This window comes from Manacus vitellinus, unplaced genomic scaffold (assembly GCF_001715985.3).
Source record: "Manacus vitellinus isolate BGI_N305 unplaced genomic scaffold, ASM171598v3 scaffold_3_pilon, whole genome shotgun sequence".
Classification (NCBI taxonomy): Eukaryota; Metazoa; Chordata; class Aves; order Passeriformes; family Pipridae; genus Manacus; species Manacus vitellinus.
The window spans coordinates 12,175,912-12,190,651 of record NW_021940535.1 but is presented as its reverse complement, the minus strand read 5'-3'; the positions used below and the strand labels follow the sequence as shown (position 1 = coordinate 12,190,651).

At 38.3% G+C, this 14,740-nt stretch overlaps 1 protein-coding gene across 3 annotated transcripts in view; it reads right to left on the bottom strand.

Moving 5' to 3' along the window:
* Positions 1 to 14,238, bottom strand: part of CPNE4 (copine 4) — a 189,736-nt gene extending 175,498 nt beyond the window's left edge. For all 3 annotated transcript variants that reach the window (XM_008933532.4, XM_018075700.2, XM_018075699.2), the window contains exons 1-2: positions 14,163 to 14,238; positions 3,822 to 4,009 (exon numbers count right to left, since the gene is read on the bottom strand). In XM_008933532.4, the coding sequence (XP_008931780.1) occupies positions 3,822 to 4,009; positions 14,163 to 14,220 (246 nt within the window). In that variant the 5' untranslated portion in view covers positions 14,221 to 14,238. The remainder of the gene's footprint in view (positions 1 to 3,821; positions 4,010 to 14,162) is intronic.
* Positions 14,239 to 14,740: the final 502 nt, after the last annotated feature.

Sequence of the window (14,740 nt, the reverse complement as noted above, 5' to 3'; positions counted from 1 at the left end):
GCAAGTGTGTACCTGCCTAAAATTAAGGTCAGAAGAGCTAAAATTCAGCCCTGGGTAGTAATACAGATAGCATAATCTTAAATTGTTCTGTATCACACCCTCTCACATCAGGCTAAAAATACAAACTTCATGCGAGAGAAAGAGTAAACTGCTGATTTTCCTGAGAGACACAATATATTATTTACATTCTAGATTGGTGGAGATAGTGCTTTTCAGATGGCATCAACATTCATATACAGAGAAATGTGACGGGAAGGTATGTGTGCATGTTTGTGCATGTGCAGGTTTGTTTGTGGGGAAACATTTACCCAGACAGGAAGAGAAAAACAGAAAGCATATCTGTCCCAGAACTGGGGACAACCCCCAGGATTCTTTGAGTACTTGTCCATGTCCTGCTCGTGTTCCTACTGGTTTCACATCTGAGGAATAATGAGTCAATCATCAGCTCATCCAGGGAACTACAGGCATGTCAATCTCACCTTGATTCCTAGGAAGTTGATACAGCAATTAATCCTGGAAACCATTTCCAGGCACATTAAGGATAAGAAAATCATCATAAGTAGTCAGAATGGACTTCTATGATGAAGAGACTGGCCTGGTAAATGAGGGAAGGGCAGTGGATATTGTCTACCTGGACTCCAGTAAGGCCTTTGACACTGCCTCCCATAAGATCCTGGAGGAACTGCTGATGTAGGGGAGGGATGAGTAGACAGTGAGGTGGACTGAAAACCTGCTGAATAGTTGGGCCCAGAGGCTGGTTATAGAGATGTAAAGTCCAGTTGGACAAGAGGTGGACCACAGGGGTCAATACAGGATCCAGTCCTGTTTAACACCTTCATTAGTGAGCTGGATGATGGGGTAGACTGTGCCTTCAGCAAGTTTGTAGATGACACACCTGGAGCACTCAGGGGCATCTTACCAATGTACGTAATACCTGAAGGGAGGGTCTAAAGATGACAGAGCCAGGCTTCTTTTCACTGGTGGCTAGTGACAGAACCAGAGGCAATGGTCTCTAATTGAAACATAGGAACATTAAGAACTTGTGACAACAACCAAGCACTGGCACAGGGTGCCCAGGGATTATGCAGAGTCACCCTCCTCAGATATATTCAAAAACTGTCTGACACTGTCCTGGGCAACTGGATGTAGGTGTCCCCACTTAAGCAGCAGGGGATGGACTATGTGACCTCTTGAGGTCCCTTCTAACCTCACCGATTCTGTGTCTGAAAGAAGAAAAAATAAAACAAATCAAAAAAAAAAGCCCAAAACTAAACAAAACAGAAAAACCACAATTAAAAAACAAATAATTATATGACATTTCCAATCTCTGGAAACTGCATCTACCCACTCTACAAGAGCATCAACACATTTTCATTCTATATTTACATGTGCAGGTGGCACAATTTATACAAACATACACATATGCATACACAGTACTGCAGAACTGAAAAAGAAATCTCCTCAGCAACGGAATGACATGTTTTATCAAAATCTTCCAAGAGATAAATGTGCAAAAATTCCTCACTTTCGAGGATTATCTGTGTCTGTAGAGTAAATCCCTCACATCCTAGTGTCTCTAATTGCATGCACAATGCAATTCCATCAGCCCAACCCCACAAGCTTCAGATGCATCTGGCCTAATAGCAGCTGCGCAGCCTGCCCTCAGTACTTTTCAGAGATTTAAAAAGTATTTATATGCAAGACCGTAACCTGTATTTCAGACACCTTCAACCCAGCTACTCCATGTTGATAAAACCTCCTAACAACTAGAGCATGTGATCAATATGCATGTTTCAGTAATACTGTATCTTGCTACAGTCTGTTTGGAGATGTCCAACCTACAAGGGGTTTAAGGTGCCTAGAAATTCAAGACAATTTCATGAAGGCATTAAATCCATATATACAAAACTCCTCAGTTCTCTTCCTGTTTGGGTTGCCATTTAGTGATTTCTATATTGAATATACTCACTTCACTGGTAACTAGATTTATTCTTTTTTAATTACTAATTTTTCTGCCTTCTCAGGTCTTGCTGGATCATTGATTCCCATCAGCAGAAGATTCTTCCAACCAAATTATATCTTCATCTATACCTGAGTGACTCTGCTCAATTTAGTTCAGCAATTGCAACTTAATTAAAAATTCTGTTGAGAATGTGCTGGCCAGAAAAGACTCATTATGTCAGAGCTGTATTCACTCCACAGCACTGATAGGAACATGAACTAATAAAAACTTTTTATTCATACTAAAATGAATGCCCTGGACTCCCATTAGACAGTAAGAGAAACTGACATAAGATGAGAATCATATCAGTGGGCAGATCTGTTCTGCAAGAATTACTCAATTCAGAGAATAACTTTCCAAATTAAAACCACATCAAATAAAGGGAATCTCTGTTACAACATCAGAATATATAATTTAATCTACTTACTCCACTTACAACTGGCCAGAGACAAACTGTATGTGAAATGCAATCAGTTATTCAGAGAACTGAAATACTGGAAAAGTTTTCATTCTACCCTTTCCAAACAGGACATTTCACTTATTTTGACCTTTAATACACTGCTTGGTTCTAGTATTTATGTGATTACTCAAAGTGCAGCTATATGCTTCTTTCTACATAGCTAGCTAAAATTACTTTCTTCAGGCTATTGTATCACCTTAAATTTTAATTAAATGGACACACTGATTTTGTAGCACTAAGACAATTGTGAGAGTTTTATATCTACTTCTAATCTGGTTTTCTACCAGGGACATTTTTAATGGTTCCACAAGAGAAAACTATGAAAAGAAGAAGAATACCATCAAAAAAACCTTAATTTTGCTATGCTGGTGTCAACTGGTCTGGAAAAATTTCAGAGGTCCCTAGGTCAAAACCAGACAATTGGAATAAATGGAACAAAATCCCCAAAGTCTGACAAATTTGGCTGAAAATGCTAAATTAAAAGACCCTTGAATTTAGGATTTTGCTTTCTGCCTATGCTCAGTTATTATTTTTATCTTTTCATATATAACGCAATCTTATGCTGAATGCTGAAACTCTTGAAAGGAGACAGATGAATACACACGCAAAATTAACTGGATTTAATACATTCCTAATTTTCTCTTATGTACTTCTATTTTCTTTTTAAAGTCACCTTTTAGTTTGTTAAACCACAAACACTCAAGTATAAGTTTGAAATAAAATAACCAACATGATGTCATTAAAAATATTACATTTCATTCTAATGTTCTTTATTTACAATTTGAACTTCCCTAAGACATCCTATTTCCAGCTGTCAATGAAATGATTTCCAAGATTAGGTAAAGTAACATGAAGCAGGATTTTAATCAAACATGCAAACTGCAATACAAGGCAAATTGATCCAGCAAACACATTAGTTTTACTAACTTCAACTATGAATCCAATTGTAATGCTCAAAATTTGCAAATCAAGCTGCTCTTTCACCAGATTCCTTGCCAACTAGTAATGAATATTCCTCTCTTCCATGGCATTTTTCTTCTTGCTGTTGTAATGCCTGATAGTCATTATCCCTGTTATTATATAGCTTTTAGGAAACATGAGGCCTAAAGGGGAAAGTTTTATGATGCTTCACTCTTTAATCATCTTGATTTTTAATCTAGACTCCAAAGAGAAGTTCAAAGTTTTTGATTCAAAGTGTGTCAGGGTTAATGGAAAATCTCCCTTCACTCTTACAAGATTATGCCACAGGCTTCAAACTACTTTTTCTCTTCATTGTTCTTGCTGTTTGAAATTTGCCTCAGTTTGTCTATGCCATCATAAAGTGTCAGAAGAATAATTTTTATTCTATTAAACACTCACCTCAAACCACTGGCCGTGCGACTGCATTTTAAGGATGACACAAGGATCTGGTTTTGAGAGGGCATCCCTGTCTGATATGCCTTTGCATGCAACTCGCAGTTCCACTTTAGTCAGGCATGGGCTGTTAAAAATTCCCAGGGTATTGGCTGCTGATTCATAGATGTTGCTCATTTTCTTCATTCCTTGTTCTGAAAGAGAGAAAAGGTCTATTGAGAACGGTGCACACACAGTACAGCCCTTCCCTCCCTTCCAGAGGCCAACGTGAAGTTCTGCTAGACAATAACTGTGAATGAGATCCAGAGCAAGAGGGGAAAAAAATAAAATCAAAATAATAACTATAGAAAAAAGAAATAATCGTCTCATACGTTTATAAATAAATCAAGTTCAAAACTGTGATCTTGACTTCCACCTCTGTTCCTGGTTACAGAGCTGCGTTTCCCCAGGCCAAAGGATAGATAGACAGGATGGTAATTCCAAATTTCTCCTGATAACACCTTAAGAGGGCTAAATTAAATTTGTTCAGCGCTCCCTCAATCTGCTTTTATTTATCAGTATTCCATCCAAAATGTATGTACTTCTTACAGAAACTTTTGGTGTAAATGCCATAGAAGGCTCCTTTCATATCAATCTTAAATTCCGAAATATATTTCACTATTTCCAAGCTTACTGCAGAAGATTACCTCCCTCCATTCCTAGGCAAGTAGTCAAGATTGATGTTCCAAGCATAAGGGCAGGATATTTGCGCTGGCAAATCTTGTTGTTATACAGTGTCTGTTCTTTTGGGTCAGGAATCACAGTTACATGAACACAGGCAGCTGGAATGGTGGGGACCTCTGGCCCTTACGTCATTATGAACACCACCAACAACCTTATAGCTCAAGCTTTTGCTCTCAACAGAAGCAAAAAAACATTTGAACGTAAAGCTTAGCAAAAATCACTATATGATTATTATTGCATCAATAAAGAAGAATATGGGAATGCTATAATTTGCTAATTTGTTTGGAACTTCACAGCCTGACCCCCAAAAATTTTTCTCCAAATACTAGGATTAGTGCCTTCACCACATTACCCTGTACGTAAGAGCTGCAAAAAATTAATCTCACACTTCTAGAGGGCAGATTTGTCTTTCCAGTTCATAAACAAGATAATTTTGTGGTCTGTTTCAAATCTTTTCACTATCTCTTCCACAACGTTCTGTTCTCAGATGCTAATGATTTTTGAGAACTGTTTCGACAAAAGTTAAATTTTGGAGATATGGAAATGAAAGTGAAGTTTTCTTTTCCTATCACCATGAAACTAAAAATAAACCCACAAACCCACACCTATACAGTTTTCCTGTGAATTATAAAGGCAATTCAGAATAAGAGAAGTTGGCAATACAGTGTGGACCTCTAATACACACAGATAAACTTCAGGAATGTAAGTCTGATGATGAGGCAGATGATCTCCTCCCCTTGCAGATGAGAAAAAAGCTCATTAACAATTTACAATTCTTCCAATTCAAATCTGCACAACAGCTTACTGTAGGACCATTTATCTCCTGTGAATATCCCAGCCTGCTGGGTTTGATATGTTTGTAAGTGAAGTGAGTATGGATGGACTCTAACCCCGCTCTTGAGCTCAGGCCCTATGTGCCTATTTCCTTATGGTAAAACAGGCTTGAAATGTGAACCACACCACAACCATAGTGCCTGACATCCTAAGATCAACAAATAGTCTCCTTCAGCTCTTCCCAATTACTTGGAAATATTATCACCTGAACTACTGTACATTGGATTCAGTGTTAGGAAAGAAACCTGAGTAAGAAAAAAGGCAAAACTAAACAAAATATAGAAAAGGTAATGATATTATGCTACATTATAAAGCCCTAAGAGCAATCTCAAGTTCTACATGATGTATTCTTATAGAGTAGTTTGGTTTATCTTCTATTTTTAGCTAAGAGTCCTGACACTGAAGATAAACCAGCACGGCTCAAATCTCAAAGTCTTTTATAGAGTAGGAACAACATTTTGTGCTGGGTCAATTCATGACAGTGCTGGCAAGATCGTAGCTCTAGCTTGAGAGCAACACCAAGCAGAGGGAATTGAGCTCTAGCTTAATTGGAACTACTCTGATACAATCACAAATCGAGAAGCAATGACCTGCATTCAAAGAGGGACCTGAAATCTGATACCTCAAAGAAGTGATTGGAAAAAGTGCTACCAAAAGTGATGATTCAAAACTATGTTTGGAAGACTGGTTTGCTTCTTTTTGTTGCCTTTTTTTTTTCAAAAAAAGAACACTTTAAGGTGGTGATACTGTGACAAATCCACTGAAGGTTACTATTCAGCTAAAAATTACAGAGAAGATTATATGTATTTATAAATATGTATGTATTTATATGTATCTTGCTAGCAATCATTACAATCTTTTTTTTTTCATTCTTCTCCTAATATATCCCAGATATATGATGTCAGGAGCCTAAGTTTCCATCAACTAAGATTACAAAAACACTGCGAGGAACTGAGGTGGGGGGAAAGACTGTTGTCTAATTATTCATCATTTTATAATCCCATCTCCTTCAGAAAGCTGCTCAACAAGATCATCCCACACATTTACGAGACATTTTTACATGTTGCCCTTTCCAAATTGAAATCCATTTGAAAATTGGGTTAATTCTGTCTAATGCACATCATACATCATTAATAAAATGTCATCTTTTGTGCAAAAATAGGTTGGTGATTTAATTAAACTGGATGATTTCAACACTGAAGAGGAAAAAGTAGCAGAGTGAGGGGGAGAGGTGTATTTTTCTTCCTCCTACAATAATTATACACTGTGTTTTAGAACAGTGAGCAAGTATAAAATTACATTTCTTTTTATCACTACAACTATTACTTCAGCTTTTACAAGTTCTAAATTTATCAATGGAAAAGATCAAGCCACATCTTCTGTTTCATTATATTCTTCTTTTAATATAATCATCAGCTTGGGCTGTTGTATTGATGTCCCGTTACCAGGGAGCTAGGGGCCTGGAAAATAGATTTTGAGCCTGCCAAAAATAGCTAAAAAAGGTATTATTTTATACAAACACAGAGAAGTTAGATTGCGTAAGAAGTTTTTTGTCAATTAACTACGTACATTGTTGATGGAGGAAAAAAAAGCTAATTTTTCTTTGCTACAAACTTTTCCTTTTTCAGTTCATTAGAACCTTATTATTCCTTCAACGTCCATGAGGTTTCAATATTCACTGAAAAAGAGCTGTATCCGTGAGAGGAAAGCAAAAGCATATGTAGCAAAGTAAGTGAACTGGTCATACACTACTAAAATTTTCAGTTTGTTGCTGCACATGTTCTCTTCCATTTCCTCTGGAAAAGAGGAAAACAGGGCTTCCCACACAAACTTACAAGACAGTGGTAGACTGGATGGAATGGGGAAGCAAAACCAGGCCTGGTTTCACCTCCCCATGGTGAAACAGCAAGGAAGAAGGCAGTACTAACAGGAAAAGAAGTCTTGAATTGCACTGTGCTGAAAGTAAACCATGTACAAGGTTATTTTTAAAGAGATTCATGGTTCATTGATGTGAAATTCCTGATGAGGTGGAAAATAAAGAATATATAGCCAAATTCTTCTCCATGGTGTCCAGTGACAGGACAAGAAGCAATCAGCACAAACTGAAATACAGGAAATTCTGATTAAGGAAAAGAAAACTTTTTACTGTAAGGCTGGTTGAACACCAACAAGCTTCTCACAGAACTTGTGGAGTATCCATACTTAAAAATATCCAAAACTTGTCTGGACACGGCCCTGAGCAACCTCCTTTAAGCAGAGGCTTAGAACAGATGATCTGCAGAGGTCCTTTTCAACCCCTGCTACTCTGTGATTAAGCAGAAAACAATCAAAGTATAATGTTTTAGTGTATAGATTGTGATATGTTGCTGAGTGCTATTCAGTGATTTCAATCCCTTGGTTCCAAAATCATGCAGAAAATTGCAAGACAGAGATGAGCTCAACAATTCTTGTCCAAAGTCTACAAAAGTCTCCCATATGTAGGTATCTCATTAAAAGCAACGGCACATAAATCCAGAAGATCATGCCTGCCTATATGATTGGGTTACACTGAAAATCAGTGTTACACATTTGACAGGCGGATTTTCCATTCAGGGGGACTGAATGGCTTAAAATGTTCAGTCATCTAGTGACTACAAAAGTAAGGATCTCCATGATGCGAAGTACAAACAGTACACGCCTCTCTCCAAGATCTAAAAGACTTGAATTCAGCTTACACAATCAAATCCACCTTGTTACAAAATGGTGATCCACACAGGGCTTTAGAGAACCTCACAGCACACTAATAACCAGGCTCCTTAGATTCACCATGAAATAAATCTAAGATGCTACCTGAATTCAGATTTCAAGTTTTCTCCTCTGCCTACCCTGTAATTTTGCTCTCCTACAAACACAGTGTCCAAAAAGCTTTTCTGCAAGATGCCTGGGTGAAGAATGAAGACATTGCTTCTCTACAGCACCTTGCTAAGAGTCAGGGAAACATGCACACTCAGCCTCACCTTCAGTTTAGGTAGTAAGTGAGCAGCAAATGAGAAAGATGCTGAGATTAAAAGCAGTAACCAGTGTGCTCTGCATTTAGAAAAAGGTCTTGTTATTTAGAAACTAGAACTCCAGGTCAAAGTACAAGCAAATGAATTCTGGGTTAGAAGGTTTCCCGTCGCCGTATACTGAGAGTTGCATCTGAATCATTTGTTTTACTGGCACGCTGGTCATGAAATGAAAATGAGCCAATAGCATCTGCCTGCTTCTGCAAAAGTAAACAGCAAGAGTCTGCTCCTGGAAAAGTAAATTATGTTCATAGTATGTGTATGCAGTGGGAAATACTAATGTAGGATTACATGAAATAAGAGCTGTGAATAAGTGCCTCCAAAAGAGGGCAGGCCTAAAAGCACTGGATGTTGTGGCACTAGCTGCTCCCTACTTATTTATACCTATGAATTATATATGGGATAGACATTTAGCGTTAAAAACACATGAGCAGCACAACTCTCTAGACAGAGAGTTTTGTACCAACAGTTTCTTCAAGGTTTAAAGTCTAATAAAAGTAAATACAAAAACCAAATCTACAGTTAGCACCTTAAAATTCATAAAACTCAGACTACCAGTTTCTGCTGGAAAACAATTAGTGCTCCACTGTTTAAAAGAGATGGAAAACTACTTTTCTATGTTATTAAGAATTGTGATCCTTGCAGCCCTAGGAAAATGGCTTCCTCTAGTTCTGTTCTACATTCTTGATTTAAGTTACAACTCAAAATCAAAATCTAAATAGTCATGTTCATTTTTACGTGAAATCACTAGCTTTAAGTGACAAACAGAATCTGATTAAATAACAGGACATTTTGAAAGCATACTGAAGTTTTTATAGGGTCTGATCTGAGATCCACAGAAGTCAGTGAGAAAATAACCCATTGATTTCAACAAAGTAGGCAGCTGAGTAATATAGTGCCCCAAGCAATCCTGTTTTGTCCCATTGTATTTCATCATTTGGCAACACAACAATGAAAAAGAATCATCAGGCACAGAGGATTCAAGTGCCTTAGAACTGTCTTTTGGGGCCTGATCCAAACTCCACTAACCTTATTAATTGGCTTCAAATGTGCATTTCTCAGGCCCTGAAGATTTTATATGCTTCTATTCTGTCTCCCATTATGATACAAGATGAAGTTATGAAAAATACAGTAAGAGTGAGATTTATAGAAAAGGCTGAAATTATGTTGGGTGTTCAGGTAAAAGAGTTTTAAAACATTCCTCTGTTTAATTACTTTTTTGGTTCCAGCAGAATGTAGGCCATGGACCCCTTCAAAGAATGATACTAAATGAGGTGAGCAATTATTTTACTTTAAGAAAGTTTATGTGATTGGTAATTCCCAGTCTCAAGGAATTACTCTATCAATTTTTGGCATCAAGGCTTCCTTGATTGTGAAAAGCAAGCCCATTCCTTCTCATTCAGCTGTGTGGCTGGTAAATAAGCTTTCTGCAAATGAGGAAAGATGGGAATTCATCAGGAGGTCCTGATACAGCAAGTTCATTAAATTAATATTCCAGGTGCTTAACTGGGAGCTCACTAAGATACATGGCTTGCCAAGGTCTGAACAGAGAGCCCAGAGTGATAGCAGATAGCCCAGATAGAAAGCAGACCTATCTCTATTAAAAAATGTAGGTCAGTGATTGGAAACCAGTGATCAGCCACAGAAGATGTTGTTTGTTGCCCTCATTTCCTCTGTGAAGCAACATCTTTTTCACGGTAACATTTTCATAGCAAAGGGTCTTCTGTAACCTCTGTTACATTGTTTGATCGACTTCACCATGAACTGTTTTTTTCCTTATTTTGTCTAATCTTTTTTGCTACTGTGGCCATTGCTTTGGCCTGTCTAGGTGCATCTCTGGAAACTTACTTCTCATGAACAATAAGTGCAATCTTAAAATGTAGTCATTCGATTGCTTATCTTTGACCACACTCCCAGACTCCTGATTATCAGCCATATCACTGCACAAGACTCTTCTTCTATTGGCATTAAAAATTATTCTGGTCAACATTCACTGTATTATAAAGAAGTTTAAATGATCATAGATAATACAGACAAAATGCCAGTTGCCAAAATTAATTTGAATATGAATTATTGTGTAAGGAGAAGTCAACAGGTTAGCTAGACCACTCCACAGGACACTCTGTGCAATTAAAAATACAATTTTCCCTTCTTCCCTTTGATTCTCTGACTCATACAAAAATTAACAAGGATTTATTTAAAGTTACACCTACCAAAGTTTGATAAAGGCCTTTGAGAAATGAGCAACAAACTCAGTATGGAAGGAGGATCTGGAGAATCCACAGCAGTGCTATTGTGAACAATAAGACAGATCAGATAATGCAAGTAATCTATTTGGACAGAAGGGGAGAAGGTTCAGAACAAAGTGCCAGCAGTGTAAATGGAAATATACACACACTGACAGCTCAAAGGGACTCATTACCATAGAACCAGCTGTTTCAATTATAAGGGGAGAAGGGAAAGTCACTAGAAAGAAATTGAGACATCTAATGTATGAAAAAACACTGTAAAAAGTGTGCTATCCCTGTACAAATAACCCCATTCCAGTTAAGAGAGGGGAAATCCCCACGATAACTGAAGCAGTGGCCAGTTCTGGATGCTCTGAGTGGACCCCACTGAAGTCAGACTTGATGCAATGCAAAGCACCTGTAAGAGTCAGTCAATAAAATACACATATTCTATTATCCTCTACTAGAAGTGCAAATCTAAGATTCTCCCTTGCTCCTTTAGTATGTAGCTAATGCCATTCGTCACCTCTTAGTTTGCAGAGTTCCCAGTGTCTTCCTGCTTACAACGCTGTAATATACAGGAGAAAGACAGGAGGCTGAACAAACGCAAGATCAAAATAACCTTCTGAGAGATAAATGCAGACAACCCTACTAGAAAGCAGTATCAACATTTACTGCTGGAAAAGCAGCAGAGATTTTTCCCCCCAGAATTAATCAAAGTCTGTTTTATTTGCATTCAGTGGATTTGTACCAGTCACAAGGAGTCTGCCTCTCCCACAACAAGGCTGGCTTACAGGCTGGTTACAGAGGGTGTGTGGTGTCTTAATAACAGAATCTTCTAAGACAGTGTGGTGTCTTAATAACAGAATGTATTTTATTTGGAACAGTGTAGAGGCCAGAAAGAAAACAGATTGATGCATCTATGTGCTGACACACAGTAACAGCTAGCCCCACAATTGTCTTATTATCCACAGTTTTATTTGCTTAAATATTCCTATCTAAATCCTTCACTTGCAGCTCAATAATGTCAAGCAAAAACATTAAATAGTCCCAGTGTTGCTCATAAAAATGACATATTTTAACTCAGAAAACATTAATGAAAGTAGCTTCATTCTTAATCTCATTTTGATTTGCAAAGCCATTAGAACTGATGTTCCACAGCCCTTTCTCACCATTATAGAAGTAAAAAATGTATTTAAAAAGCAAGAGAAAGAAATGCCAACAAAGTTCAAACTCTCCTATAACTTGAGTCCCTGAGCTGATGATTTATGAGTGGGACTGAATAATATGAAGCCCCAGTAAAATTCAGGCTGCCAAATAAACAAATGATTTGCCTACTGGTTTTGCTATTGGGTCTCAGGAGTCTGGCATTACTACAGCAGAGATAATACCTGAAGCACAGGCAGCTGTAAGCACAGGGATTAGGCATCGATACATGAAAAAGCTCAGGACCATTGAATCCACTGCAAACATCACACTGAGGAGTTTCACACACACAAAAACCCAAACCTATTATATGCAAGCATGCATGGTTTGTGAATGTAAGTGACGTGTAAGCCTAGTAAATCACAGAAATTCAACTGAATCTCTAATCAAAAACTTCAAAGCTACTAGCATGTGATATTTATTTGACTACTTATCACTAAAAGCCATTACAATTTCCTTAGGTTTGCCATTTTCATTTGCTGCTTGTACTAAGCGATATATCAAATGAAACACAGGAACAGAAGTTTATTCACTCCAAGGATATGTGTTTGCTGCTTTTCTTAAATCAGCTCTCACAGTTAGGTATTAGAGGGAAAATAAAGGTGTCATAACAAGAACTGAAGCTTATACTACAGTTACTTATCCAAGAATCTTAAATAATTGGATATTTTGCTATACTTCAGAGAAAGATAAGCCTGGAACAAAATCAAATAATCCCAGCACTCCAAGGTGTAGCAGTCACAATTCTGCTATCAGCTGAGAGCCTTCAGTGAGGTGAAACAATTCTTGAAATAATTAGCCAATTCTGAACGACAAGAAAGATTTATAGTCTACTATGTTAATCCTTGTATTATCACCTACACACACATAAAATACATTTGAAATTACAATTACCTTTTACCCACCTTGGAAAAACCCACTGGCTATCAGCTAGAAGAGAATCACAGAATTGTTTAGGTTGAACAGACCCCTAAGATCATGAGTCCAGCCACTAACCCAGCACTGCCAAGTCTACCACTAAACCATGTCTCTAAGCACCACATCTACACATCTTTTAAATACCTCCAGGGATGCTGAATCAACCACTTCCCTGGGAAGCCTGTTCCAGTGCTTGACAACCATTTCAGTGAAGAATTTTTACCTAATGTCTGATCTAAACCTCCCCTAGTGCAACTTGAGGCCATTTCCTCGGGTCCTATTGCTTGTTACTTGGTAATGAAGCAGCAAGTTGTATTCCTCAGTTACACTCAATTACACCAAAGTATGTATATAAACACATGTCATGTTTGAAAGAGTTTATCCATTTACAGATGTAACATATTGCAAACTGCTAATTTTCCTCAACAGATGGCTATAATGGCTTTTCCTGCAGCATAAAAATGATTCTACAAGAGAAGCTGCTTCCTGCTGCTAATCCAAAGATAGGCACATCAAGAACAGCAGTGAAGAACTTCCCATTTACTGTTCAGTTCTTGCACTTGCAATATAACCAGAAGGTATACTTCCTATAAGTTGGCTCAGGGCTTCTTAGCAGCGTGAGAAAACCTAAATTTACCTACTACACAGGGGCCACAATGAGCCCAAAACTGGAACTGAGCTTTAAAGTCAAGTTGCTCTGTCAGGTAGGACAGGAGCCGAAGAAAGGGAGCGACAGACAGCGCCGCAAGCAGTTGCTCTCTCACTTTATAGTCTCTTGCCAAACATGCTTGACCTCTTTCTCAGGAACAACCAGAACTCCTATGGCCTCCTGCGACTCTGACACACGAGGAACAGTCTGCCCACCCTCAGGGGCTGCTGGGGAATGAACACCTTTGCCAGCCAGTCCTGAGTTCACTTCCTTTGCAACAGAGGTTCAGGGACAACAGATTGGGTTTGTACCACTAGTTTAAGTTAGAGCATGAGCCTTTCTTGTCTTCTTGTCATTTACTTACTTTCTATTTCCTTTTCAAGATCCTTGATCAAATGTTTGAAGTGTCACACAGGAGACTTAGGCCAAGCACACACTGAAGCTGTCTCAGCTAAATTGGCAAGGGATATGATCACATTGCAGCTCCAACTGTAGGCACCAGAAAATCCTAAAGGATATGCAGCTCTGCCAGCCAAATTATACTTATATAGAGTGTTAATTTCTTTCCTAGATTCATTTCTACTAGCTCAGTCTGACTTTTCAGCCATATCCTACTCCCTGTCTGGAGTGTTTTGCAATCAAAGTAGCCCCGTACCATGATAGTCTCCAAAGAAGCTAGTAGCTATTTTTGGTATCAAACTGATTCATAAAAGAATTGCAGCATGCTGTCAGCAAAAGGTCCTACCAGTGCCAAATGTACTGCTGGTGCCAGTGTCGTGCCATTCCTCTGCTGGTGTGTCCATGCTCCACAGGATCTGTGCTCTACTGAGCTACTAAAGATGGGTCCTAATGCGTCAGGACACAGCGCAGCCTCATATAGATCCTAACCTGGGCCCTGGAAGCAACAGAGCTTTGTCAGCAATGTTATAGCAGAGCTACTTCCTTCTGACACAGTGCCAAGGCTTTGGCTAAATATTACTTTTGAAAACAAGCTCTAGAAACCCAAGCCACCAAGAGTTTTCAAGTTTTTCTCTTCCTTGGGAATTCTTGGGATATGAGAAATATCTGTCAACAACTAACACAGATGAGAAGTAAGATACTTGGAATGTCTTTTAGAAAACTTTGTCTGACACAAGGCTGTCTCTTAAACACTTCTAAAAGGAACCTATGAGTATACACAAGAGTTACATCTTCCTTGTGAAATCTGCAAGTCCCCATCAGTCTTTGCTAGCATGTACTGACAACAAAAGGGTAAACCAAACAATTTAGCTCTGTTAGTTATTATAGAGTTTGGAGGCAGAAGGAAGGGGGTCTCTGTTCCTA